The 13,516-nt window shown below is 43.4% G+C and overlaps 1 protein-coding gene across 1 annotated transcript in view; it reads left to right on the top strand.

Annotated features, from left to right (window-relative positions):
* Positions 1-13,516, top strand: part of TM9SF3 (transmembrane 9 superfamily member 3) — a 188,725-nt gene that overhangs the window by 151,080 nt on the left and 24,129 nt on the right. The window contains exons 10-11 of the mRNA XM_029609139.1: positions 1,912-2,051; positions 13,385-13,453. Of these exons, the coding sequence (XP_029464999.1) occupies positions 1,912-2,051; positions 13,385-13,453 (209 nt within the window). The remainder of the gene's footprint in view (positions 1-1,911; positions 2,052-13,384; positions 13,454-13,516) is intronic.

Here is a 13,516-nt window from a genome sequence, read left to right as displayed (position 1 = left end):
ATGCCTCTACCATTTGGATGCCCAGTTTCTGTCACACAAGTTCCTCTTGCAATTTCTCACAATCCTCTTGTGATTTAACAGCTTTCAATAATTGTGTGTGCTTTGCAGATTTGTTCATCTCACTAGTTCCCATTTCCAGATCATTTATAAATAAGTTAAAAAGCAGTGGTCCCATTACAGATCCCAGTACCCTCCACTATCTGCCTTTTTCCATTGAAAAATTTGACAATTTAGCCCTACTCTGTTTTCTAACTTTTATCCAGTTCTCAATCCACAATAGAACATTGCCTCCTATCCCATGACTTTTTAATTTCCTCAGAAGTTTTTCATGAGGTACTTTGTCAAATGCTTTTTGAAAATCCAGATATGCAGTGTCATCTGGCTCACCTTTATCCACATGTTTATTTACACCTTCAAAAAAATGTAGCAGATTGGTGAGGCAAGACTTCCCTTGGCTAAATCCATGTTGGCTTTGTCCCATTAAACTAAGACTATCTATATGTTCAATAATTGTGTTCTTTATAATAATTTTCACTCTTCTCCCGGCATTGATGTTAGGCTCAGTGTACCCTAAGACACACACTGACCTGAGATGCCCACCATTTGGCCATCACTCACACAAACTATGACAACTGTGGAAGATGAACACACAAACAATGGAGAGATGCAGGTTGGGATTGAAAGTAGTGTTAAAAAAAAAAAAAAAGAAGTGGGTTTTTAAGTGGGAATTCAATGTGGCCAAGAAGGGGGTTGGATGTATCAATTCAGGAAGGTCTTTCCAGGCATTTAATCAAGCAAGGTGAAAGGCACAAAGTTGGGATATGATGATGAGAGGAGAAAGGCACAGATAATTGAAGTTTAATTGAGAAACGGAGTTCAGGAGGAGTTTAGAGCAAAACGAGAAATGATAGGTAATGGGCATCTGCAGAGTGGAAACACTGCATGTGAGTTACAAGAAGCTTGAAATGGACTTAAATGGGAATGCTAAAAATGTATATTCCTATTCAGCTCTTTTGTAAGATTATTAGAGCTGTAAAATTTATCTGAAGAGGAAAGAGGGCGCAAGTATCAAAAGGGATATTAAGTAATAATAAAGGTGGAGGACTGGCTATATCAGATTTTAAGTGGTTCTGCTGGGTCATTTTTTTGGTGATTTACTAGCATAATAAAAGTCCAAATAAAAATGGACTAAGGTGGAAAGGGACAAAGTCTTTACTTCTATGGACTTATAAAAATCCCAGGAAAAGATTGTAAATGCACTTTATAAGACATGTCGCTTAAATTTAAGCTAATATATTTTACCTCTTTCCTATATGCCATTATGGTATTTTCCTGAATTGCCAGAGTTTTTCCAATACCATTTTCACTTTCTGGTATAATTTAGGGATAGTTAGAGCTGGCCAACTCTTTAACAATACATATTTCTTGCCACCGCACAACTGAATATCCTGACAAAGTTAGCTGGCTATGTTTAGTAAACTTTGCGAGCCAACCAGTGGCTGAATATTGTCCCCAAAGTCTAAAACATTTGAAATTAATACTTTGGATAATTTAGACTTTTTAACTTCCTTTACTGGTATGTACATTTTCTCCTTTTTTCACAGGTGGATCGAGATTTTCATGTAACCTAATATCACTATAGAAAGTTCTGATAGGTTTGGATGGTATATAAAACTGTTTCACTTTTACAACACTATAAACTTGAGGAAGGTTACGCTCTGGAACTGAAATTATTGTAAAACTAATTTTCCCTTAAAAGTATATATATAATATGATTGAGGGTGCTTGATTTTTCTTTCTACTACCTTCTGTCTTAAACAGGCAATTACTTGTGAGAACTAATGCCATTAAAGACCCGTATTGTACTAGAAACCCTCTTCCTGACCTCAATGCTGTTGATTTTTTTTACAGGTTGCTGTGTGTTGTATTTGCTTTTTCGTTATTCTTCCATTGAATCTGGTTGGGACGATTCTGGGCAGAAACCTGTCAGGCCAGCCCAACTTTCCTTGTCGTGTCAATGCCGTTCCCAGACCTATCCCAGAGAAGAAATGGTAAATATTGTTTGTTTAAGAGCAATGAGAGTCACGTTGGTCCAGTCTATTCCACTAATCAACAAGGTTAAGTTGGCGCCTGAGCACTAAACTTCTGGAGTAGTAGAACATGGATTCTAAATAAAAACTTGTACAGGCAGTCATTCCAGTGCTTGCTTCTTAATGTAGTGTATCCAGCTATTGTGTAAAACACAAAGGATTTGCTACTGGTGGAAGAGCAAGGTTTCCCTTGGGATATGACAAACCATAAATTTTATAGAACATAACTTTTCATGTACATTTTTCTTTTTCTCAGTGGATGTGGTGCTTTTTAAACACTATATCGTTTGAGGGCATATTTTAGCAAACTTGATGTTTTGCAATGGCAACATATTTTCAACTAACATTTAAGATATCTATTGTGGCTGCAAGTAGATCTTATCCATCAAAGCCATTTTTAAGTGTAAATAGACCTGTACAGATAATGCAAGCATTAATCCATGTTAATGCTTGAGTTACTGTTAACACGTTTTAGCACATTGGCCCCCTGGTCTGCTGCCTACTACCTCTGCTAGTGCAATAGTCCCCTCATGGCTGGACTGTTATCAGTGGTTCTAAAATCAATCCTCAAGGAACTCCTGGCCAGTCTGATTTTCGTGATGTCCTCATTGCATATGTGTGAGAGAGGTTTGCATGCACTGCCTCCATTGTATACAGATTTGTTGCATATTCATTGAGCCCAACTTTCAAACCTATTTGTGGTACAGCATTTGTGTGTGTAAATAGACGTATGAAGATTAATGCTAGTATTTAAAAACAGTGTGATGGGAGCCACCTGGTTTATAAAACATCACATTTTTATACACCAAAAGTACACATGTATGCTTCCAGTGCAAGGAAATGCATACTTTTTCTACTTATTTTATAAACATATGTGTAAAATAATTGTGAACTGTCGGAATAAACACCCAGAATTAAATATGGAGGTAGTATTTTATAATGTGCGAATATGTCGAACCACCAGTTCGCCTGTACCTCCACCAGTTCCCTCAGTCCTTATCCAGTTCACCTAGACCCTCTAGCATTTCACCCTTAATCCCCATCAGTTTTCCCAGACCTCCACCTAAACACCGCAGACAACAGACAAGTCTGATTTCACTTGTGAGAGTCGATTAGCAGCTGTAAAAGTATATGAACCAGTTCGATAATATATATGTATATTCTACAAATAGCAATTATTGTACGTACTTTTGAACCCTACCCTGGAATACCCTTAGACTGTTCCTTTTTCCCCCCCTCATAGAAAAATGTATGCGTGGAACCAAAAATAAGTTCTCAATATTGTATAATAATGCATACAAGGAGGAAACAACAGAAGAATAGATGCTTTTTATAAAAACACATCTCCACTACAATAAATACGTTCAAAGACATCTGGCATCTATTCTTCTGTTTCCTCCCCAGCTATCAGAGATTGCCTTCCTCTTTAATAATGCATACATATTTTTACACACTGAACTCCTTTGAAAATTCACTCCATCATAAGACTGGCTAGGTGTCTTCCAAAGAATGGATTAAGAGCCACTTCTCCAGTATGTGTGAATTTGTATACAATGTATGCTGCTTCTGTTGCAAACAACTTCCAAGGGGGAGGGTTCACAATGCATCTCTTGGAATTATTTTCTCCGAGAACAAGCAGGATAACAGTCCTCACACATGGGTGGCATCATCGGATGGAGCCCGACACAGAAAACTTATGTCAGAACTTTGAGTGAGCCTCTTAGAGTATGCTCAGGCATGCATTATACCACGCATCCATTTGGGGTCCTCGCCAGTTTTTTCTTTTCTGCAGTGCCTCTCGGCTGTGGGTGGATGAGAGCCTCGCTTTGCCAATTTTTTTCCTTTTTTTTTTTTTTTTTAACTTTTTTTTTCATGATTTCTTCTTTACTGCCTCGAGCAGTCGACATGGGGACTCCTCGGTTCTACATTAGCATTCTAGATAGGCTTCTTGGCATTTATCGATAAGCTTAATTTCGTTGTCGATCCCCCGGGGCGGTGGTGTGCTCAGTGCCAGCTGGCCATCTATGGCGGCCATCATTGATTTCAGTCTTGCATCCCTTTTTTTTTTTTTTCATGATGACATGCCCCAGATGTATGAGGATTGTCTACCATGCATCCCCATGATAGATGTGTCCTTTGCTTTGGGGCATCGCATGACATCTGGGGTTGCAGCAAGTGTGCCAGAATGACCCCTAAGGAATGTAAGATCTGGCTCGATTAGATGGAGCGCCTCTTCGATCTGGAGAAGACTGATCCTGAGACGTTAAGGGACCTCAGGGCTGCATCAATAGACACCGAGATATGAACATCAGTGGGGGCTACTGGTTCCATTGAGATCGGCGGAGAGGGAAGCTGGCGACTGACCATTGTTGGACTCCTCCATTTGAGGATGTCAGTTTCAGCGTCCTTGGCCTCAGTACTGGGGAAGGACCAGTCCCAAGCATCGAGAAAAGTCGAGGTAGCATTGGCATCAGTTCCCTTCAATACACAGTGCCAGGCACAGGGATGCACCAGCTTATGCTGTGATGCCCCCGAGGCAAGGAGAGCCAGTCCTCCATCGATGCCAGGGGTACGCCACTGTCTCCATCTGTCCTGATGCCAGCCACTGATTCTCCTCTCGGTTCCACAGAGGATCTGGTCACACCTCCTGCGTACCAACCTGTGTTGGCATTGGTGGTGTTCAAGGAGGAATTGGTGAGGTGTGTGCAGCTTGGCACAGGTACCATTACTCCTCCTGGAATACCCTTAGACTGTTCCTTTTTTCCCTTCATAGAAAAATGTATGCGGGGAACCAAAAATAAGTTCTCAATATTGTATAATAATGCATACAAGGAGGAAACAACGTTCAAAGACATCTGGCATCCCTGCATGCATTTATGTGCATGTTACCGTCCCAGTCAGCGTCTGTGCCTGAGAAGGCATCAATGCCCTGTGGGGCACCATCGCCACCACCTATCAGTCCGATCGTCACCACCTGCCGATCCGGTCATTGTTCCTGGTTGCTTGGAGAAGGAAGCCCCCCTGATGCTGGAGAAGACAGTGTCTTGGGCTACCATGACCAGTTCCACTGGTACCTAACTGCTGGTTGGAGGCTGCACGCCTAGGGCCCCATCACCAGTCGACCACAGTGGAGACGAGGGTACCTTTTGGCCCCTGGTGAGATGAGTCATTCTTGGTTTCTTGGTTTCTGATGCTTCGGACAGTTTCCCCTCAGATCCAACTTCTCCAGAGGAGCAAAGGAAGTTTCCACAGAGGACCGCTCCTTTGCAGGCTTTGTTTGGTTGATGGCTGAGGCCATTCCCTTTCATTTGATGACTGAAGAAACATACCAGACACAAAATACTAGGTATCCTCCAGTTCATGGAGCCTTCTGAGGAGATTGTGGCAATTGCACCCCCTCACAGTGCCTCCCATTAACAGGAAGGCGAACGCGATTTATCTCATCCAAAAGACTCTCGGATTCGACAAGTGAAAGCTATCCCACCAGTCGATGATCATCAAATCCGCTCTCAAGAAGGCCAGGCATTCTTGGACTCATTTGTCGGCGCTCCCGAGCAAGAATCGCAGTGATGGAATCTCTTGAGAGGAAAGTGTTCCAGGTGTTATGCTTATTGTCCACATAGCGGACTACTAGCTCTACATGAGCCAGTATACGCGGGACATCTGGAAGCAAGTGCAGGATGTTGCTGAACAACTGCTTCAGTAGCAGCAAGACACCCTCCTATCTTTGGTGCATAAGGTCTTGGAGTGTGGGAAACATGAGATCCACTCGACCTATGATGTTTTCAAGACTGCATCGAGGGGTCTCTGCAGCAGGAATTGGTACTCACAGATAGGCATGGCTGCGGGCCTCGGATCTCAGACTAGAGGTGCAGGAGTGACTTGCAGATGTGCCCTCTATGGGAAAGATAAGGTCAAGGACGTGGTGGCCCAAATCCGGGACCACCATGTGACCCTTGGGCTGCTCTCCACTAGCACTACGGACTTGTTCTCAACTAAGTGGTCGTCAAGGTCTGGACCGAGGAAGTTCTTTTTCTGACCAAGGAAGTACTGTCTTCCGCCTTCTTGTTCCCTTCAGTTTTATCAGGGCTCTCGTGGCTGCTGTAGGCAACAAAGAGCCCTGAAACCCCAGCCAGCGCCTCAGTCAACTCCAGGGATGGGGTTTTAACTGGATCACAGGGAAGATACCCAGTCGCCCGTGCTTGGTGTGATGGATCTGCTGGTCAGGGGAAGGCTGCGGTTCTTTGCGCACCAGTGGTCCAGTGTAACCTTAGACCAGTGGGTTCTTTCCATCATATGCAAAGGGTACAGATTAAACTTATTGGATGCCCTGCCAAATTGCCCCCCCAGCCTCAAAATGGGCTGGGGGGGGGCAATTAGTAGAGGTATTAGTAGAGGAGTTTTTCTCCCTCTTAATGGCCACCACGGTCTATCCCTTTCCTCCAGGGCAAAGAGGGTGGGGATTTTACTCTTGGTACGTTCTGATACTAAAGAAAACAGGAGGACTCTGTCCCATCCTAGACCTAAGGGCCTTGAACAAATTCATCAAAAAAAAAAGTTCAAGATGGTTTCCATGGGCACCCTGATCCCTTTCTTACAAAAATAGGACTGGCTATGTTCCTTGGATATAAAAGATGCTTATACACATATAGAGATCTTCCCAAGTCACCAGAAGTATCTCAGATTCATGGTGGGAAAACAGAGCTTCCAGTATCGCATGCTGCCATTTGGGCTCAAGTCAGCCTCGCAAGTCTTTACGAAATGCCTGACTCTGGTGGCGGCTCACCATTGTAGACTGGGAGTTCGTTTTCCCGTATCTGGATAATTGGCTGGTCAAGAGCACCTCTCAGGTAGGGGCCGACGAGTCCATACACACGACCATCTGGGTGCTGGAGTCACTAAGGTTCGTTGTCAATTACCCAAGTCCCATCACTGCAATTGGACTTCATTGGAGCCCTGCTAGACACAGCTCGGACCAAGGCCTTCCTTTCTCGGCAACCGGTCATCAATTTGCTGACCATCGTGGCAGGAATTCAAAAGAACTAGCAGGCGTCAGCATGGCACATGTTGAGGCTGTTGGGCCACATGGTCGCAACTCTACATATCACTTCCTTGGCATGTTTGCACATGTGAATGGCCTAATGGACCCTAAGGTCGCAGTGCGACAGGCCATTCAAGACCTCCAGGTTTACATCCGAGTCATGTTGTCTCTCTGGGACTTTTTGTCCTGGTGGTGGGAACTTTACAATCTGGAAAAAGAGGTGTTCTTCCAAACTCTCCCTATCCAAATTGTCCTAACTATGAATGTGTCCACCCTGAGTTGGGGAGCCCATGTAGATGGACTCTGCACCCAGGGCCTATGGTCCACCCTGGAACACCTCCCATCAGATCAATTTCCTAGAGCTCCGTGTGATCAGATACGCTCTCTTGGCTTTCAGAGATTGGCTGTCCAACAAAATTGCCTGATACAAACCAACAATTAAGTGGCAATGTGGTCAAGCAGGGAGGCATGGGCTTTTGTACCTCCTGTGTCAGGAAGCGATCCAGATTTGGTCATAGGCCCTCTCCATTGGGATGGTGCTCAGGGCTATGTACTTGGCCGGAACGGAGGAAATAATAGCACACAGACTGAGTCATGCCTTCAGACTCCAGGAATGGTCTGTGGACCAAGGTGTCGCAAACTAGATCTTCCACCTCTAGGGAAGCCTAGATGTGGATCTGTTTGCAGCACCTTGGAACAAAAAGGTTCATTGGTTCTGCTCCCTGTCCAGGACACACGGCAAACCAGCCTCAGATGCCTTCACCTGACATTGGGACGAGGATCTCCAGCTCCACTGGTAGCAAAGACTCTCTTGAAGCTTCACAAGGACAAAGGGGCTATGATCCTCATAGCTCCTCATTAGTCAAGATAGATCTGGTTTCCTCTCCTCAGGGAGATGTCCATCTGGAAACCGATTAGGCTGGAGACTTCCCAGACCTCATCACATAGGATTGAGGCAGGTTGCGACATCCCAGCTCAGGCACTGTGGCTCACAATCTGGATGTTAAGAGGTTAATACTGCATCCACTTGATCTCTCAGAAGATGTGTCTCGGGTCCTGGTGGCTTCCAGAAAGCCTTCCACTAGAAAGTCTGACGAATTAAAGTGGAGGGGATTTTCTGTGTAGTGTCAGCAGAAGGCCCTAGATCCATTTTCCTGCTCCCCACAAAAACTTCTTGACTACTTTCTATACCTGTCAGAAGCTGGCTTGAAGACCCAACTCTTATAGAGTTCACCTAAGTACAATTGGCGCATAACACAGTGGTGCAGATGGTATGCCTATCTCTGTACAGCCTATAGTTGTACGTTTCATGTGGGGCCTGCTTCAGTTAAAGCCTTCCCTAATGTCTGCTGTGTTTTGGGATCTCAATGTGGTGTTTGCTCAGCTGATGAAAGTTGCTTTTGAGCCTCTGCAATCCTTTGATCTGAAGTATCTGACCTGGAAGGCCATATTTTTTGTGGCGGTCACTTGAACATGCAGCATCAGTGAGCTCCAGGCCTTAGTGACTCATCCACCTTTCACTAATTTTTCATGATTGTGTGGTCTTGCATACATACATAGACAGTCCACCCAACTTTTGTTTCTTTTTGATAGGAGTAAGTTGGGTATCACTGTTGCCAAATAGACCCTTTCTAATTGGCTAGCAGACTGCATCTCCTTCTATTATGCTCAGGCAGGACTACATCTTGGGGGTCATGTCAAGGTTCACTCTGTTTGAGCCATGGCAGCATCAGTGGCCCACTTACGAGCAGTTCCTATGGAGGAGATCTGCAGCGCTATGACATGGAGTTCTCACCAACCATTCACATTGCATTATTTGGATAGGGATGGCTGACATGACAGTGGGTTTGGCCAGTCTGTCCTTCGGAACTTTTCCTGTCTTGGGCCCGTTGTTTTTGTTCAGGCTGCGCCCCCCCCCCCCCATTATCAACAAAAGTTGTTGTACCCATTGGCACTTTGGTTCCCTTTTATATTGGGGGGCAGCCTGTAGCTAGGGAATCACTGATGCGAGAGAACTGCCATTCTGCTTGTTCTTAATGAAAGCAGTTGCTTATCTGTAATAGGTATTTTCCAAAGACAGCAGGATGTCCTCACGAAACCCACCCACTACCCTGTGGAGTTGGGTTTCCACTATGTGGGTTTTCTCCTCAATTATTTTATTCTCTTGAATTCAATATTATAAGACTAGAGAGGCCCCTGCATGGACGTGTGATATAATGCATGCCTGAGCAAGCTCAGTGAATCTTAAACAAAGTTCTAGAAACTTTGACATAAGTTTTCCATGCTGGGTTCCATCCGATGAAGTCATCCATTTGTGAGAACTGACATCCTGCTCTGTCCTTGGAGAACACCTTCTACAGGTGAGCAACTCTGCTTTCCCCTCTCTATTGCTGCCTTCAGGACTCCTGGACCGTTTCATATCAGCAAGAAGTCTTTTTATTATTTCTAGTACATCATTCTTTAATTTGTATGTTGTTGCTGTTGTAGTAGCACTTTTTTTCCCCCAAATAACCCAGTTTTGAGCAGGGCAATTTGTTTGAATACCAACACTAATACCACCTGCTCCTCTCAACCTTCACGACTGACTCACTTCTGTCACTCTCAGCTACTCAACTTTCCTCACTATCCTTGGTTTCTGTCTTCCTTTCATGCTTTCTCCATCTTTACTGCTTTATCTTTAACAGTCTGACCTACTTTGTTCTTCCATCATACCAGGGATGGTAACTTTTAAACCAGTGCACGTAGTGCGTGCATTCATCGGCCTGTGTTCAGGGACGCAGTTGTTTTATAACATTCATGCGTATATGCGCACATGTTATAAAATAGCTTGGCTGTGTGCACATCTGCAGTGTTTTAAGTGGATGCACGCAAGTGCGCGCAAATGCTGCTTCTACTGTGTCAGGGGCGTTTTAAAAGGGACGTGTACCATTTTACCTAGTTTATTTCCAGTTCGCCCAGTTAAGGTATAGGTCTTCCAAACCCCCTTGGTCTAATAGCCTTCCTTCCCCCCTGTTAGCCCTGACCCTTAAAACTCCGCTGGTGTGCCTAGATTTTTTGTTTTATTGCTTACACATCATCCATTGCAGAGGTAAAGTTACACAGCGGGGGGATCCTGGCATGCACCAGGATGCATAAGAATTTATGCGCAAATTTCAGGTTCACATCCTGGAATGCCCATGTCCTGCCCAGTCCACACCCACGCCCTCCCCCCCCCCTTTTTCAGAAGTTCTGAGATGTGCGCACAGTGGCATTTACGTGCGTATCCAGGCAGCTTTTAAAATCCACTTGGTACATGCCGGCCTGATATTTGTGCATCCCCTAATTGATGCGCGTGTCAGGCTTTTAAAATTCACCTTTTAGTTTTTAATATCTTTTTTTTATCATTTCTACAAGCCTGTTTCCCAGCATGATCATGATCCACTCTTCAGCTCCTGATTGTATATTACTTTGATTTTAGAGTGAGACCGTGATAAATAAACTCACATTATGTAACTCAGATTGAATTAAATCTGACATTGTTTTAACTTTTTATTTAAACATATGAAATAATCAGTAGATAAATTTAGTCTTGCTAATCATTGATATAAAAAGTGCAGGCACAGAATAACACATGCATATAATTGCAGGCTAAACATATTTAGCTGGAACTAATTAGAGTTGTTATAGTCAGTAAGGGCTCCAAATTTTTATATAACCATCCACATCATTTTGCAAAGAATAAGCTTTCCAGTAGTTGCAGTACTATAAATGTAGGTTTTCCATGTGCTGAACCTTGGTTACTTTTCTCAATACAGGGTAATTGTATTTTATTGTATTTAGTAGTAGTCTCTGACAAGCAGGTTCACCCAATTACATGGCTGTGTATTGGTGCTAAATGGACAGAAACTTCCAGAACTTTCTGGAAAGACAAAAGCTCTGCAGTGGCCCCACATCATTGCTCCTTTTTCTTTGTCTGCTGTGCCTATTGGACATTTTTCTTCCTGCAGAACTGAATGATTCATACATTAGCGCTCAATATAAGTGCTTTGCAGATAAGATTCAGATTCAGGAAACTTTAATGCCGACAATTTGTGCATCTGTTTCCAAACTAATACATTAAGTGATAAAACAAGTAATAAAACAAATTGTGAGTAATGCATACCAAGGTGCTATGTAAATGGCTACTTAGACAGATAAAAGGATAATTTGAAAAATTGCCTACTCGTTTCTTGATAGGTCTCCCAATCCAATTGACAATTGGTTTACCCATTCAAATCCCTTCTCACTAAATTGTTCTTACCACAGATGCATGCAGCTAGGGTTGAGGAGCCCATCTGACCAAGCTTAACATCAGGGCCCTTCTAGGAAAAGATTGCACATCCACCTTCTTGAGTTAAAGATTGTTCAGAATGTGCTATAAAGGCTTTCAGAAATCAAGTGACCAACAAAATTGTTCCTTCAAATGGAAATTTAGGTGGTCATGTTCTACCAGAGGAAGAATGGTTGGGAGACTGTTAGTAGTAGAACTAGATATTCTTATGGGCTGACCCTAAAACCCACATTCCTGGCATGAAAAGAGGATATCTTGGTTGACACACTTAGTTGCTGTTTGGATCCCCTATGAATGGCCCCAGGACCAGGATTAAACAAACAGGATCTTCCTGAAATGTGGATTACTTGAGGTAACTCTATAATATTCTTGAACAGGAAGGTACCAATCTTCTTCTCCGGGAGAAGATCAGGAGGCAGGTTAGTTGTGCATGCCTTTTCCCTTAATTGGGAACAGATCTTCTGTATGTGTCTTCTCAAGACACCTCTAAGGTCCGAAACCTTTTTTTTTGCCAAGACAAATGCTGGTTCCATTACTTCAGGAATTATGCCTGAAGAAATGAATGAAGTTGGGAACTTCCCTCATTTTGATCATGCAGAACTAGGGATGAGATAGTTGCTCCACTGAATACTCTGTTTCTAGCTCTTACAGTTTTTAATGTTGGGTGTGATGTAATGCCGCCCATTGATTTCTCCAATGGTGTCTCAGATCCTCTAGCTTCAAGAAGGAATCTTTAAATGGTGAAGGCTTGCCATCTTTAGATCCCTTCTCTTGCCCCACACCAACTGCTTGTACAACATTTACATCAATCAGAGTCTGGCCTCAAAATCAGCTTGTTTCAGTGCAAGTGGTGCTTGCCACCATGTAGAAGGCACCCCCATTTTTATAAATCTTTTAATTGTCAGGTTCATAGGGGTCTTGTTTTAAGTGAAGCCTCCTATCAGCTTCCTAGAAGGGCATATATCAAGGGCCATAATAGCATCAGTTCATTGAAGAGATTTTGGAAGGCTGCAATATGGACTTCAGTCCACATCACATCATTGTTTGGACATGGCCTCCCAGCAGGGTAGTAGGTATGGACTGTCCATCCTTCAGTTTTGTTGAGAAGTATAGCTATATCCCAAACCCCTCCCCCCAACCCCTCCCACCTCCTTTGGCCCACATTTATGATTTCTTGTAGTTTTTGCTGTTGTGTTAATACAACAATACAATAACATGTAAAAAGTGTTTCCCCAGCAAAAATATTTCCTGCTTCCTGGCAGTTCCCCCCCCCCCCCCCTTTTTTTTTTAAGTCATCCCTTAACTATGAAATTCCACGTATGTAACTAAGTGAACCTGCTTGTCTTTAGCGATAAAGCCGCTTATCTGCGCTTCACTGTTCACACAAACTCACCTTCCTTCCCTTCAGAGTTATTCTCCCCTCAGCCAAAAAGCTATGTATGTAGAACTGAGAGATGCTGCTGTGCTGCTGCAGCATGTGAACTTCTGTGCATGAACAATGAAAGGCTTTGGTTTTTTGAGAGCTCTGGAAGTTTCTGTCCGTTTGGTCCAGTGTGTAGTCATTGTGGTCTACTCATGTAACCAATGTAGGCATTCTTGGCTTTTCTGCTAATTTTGAGAAACATGAGAATCGGCTGGGTTACTAAGCCAGGAATGAGGTGATCGCTGTAAGCATCACTCGGACTGGACCAAAATTGAGAAATGTGGCACTGATCATTTAAACCCAAACTCAAGCAAGTTACTTACATTTTGCTAAATTGTTTGAAAACCAAGAGAACCCTGTAAGTTGCTTAATCACACTCTGTGTACAGGGTCTGATTGTATAGAGTCACTGGTGCAGAGAGACTCAAAGTAGGGGATACTGCTGGAATACAACAAGGAGACATCAATAAATAGTGATGCATTAGGAATGTCCTAAAAGTATTAAGTGTGGTTTTTCTGCAGGTTCATGGAGCCAGCTGTGATTGTGTGCCTAGGAGGTATTTTGCCCTTTGGATCCATTTTCATTGAAATGTAAGTGAGGTGTTTTTTTTTGGTATGTACAACTTGGAAGGTGGGGGAAAATATATTCCATGC

This window comes from Rhinatrema bivittatum, chromosome 7 (assembly GCF_901001135.1).
Source record: "Rhinatrema bivittatum chromosome 7, aRhiBiv1.1, whole genome shotgun sequence".
Taxonomy (NCBI): Eukaryota; Metazoa; Chordata; class Amphibia; order Gymnophiona; family Rhinatrematidae; genus Rhinatrema; species Rhinatrema bivittatum.
This window is presented reverse-complemented; position numbering and strand designations above follow the sequence as displayed.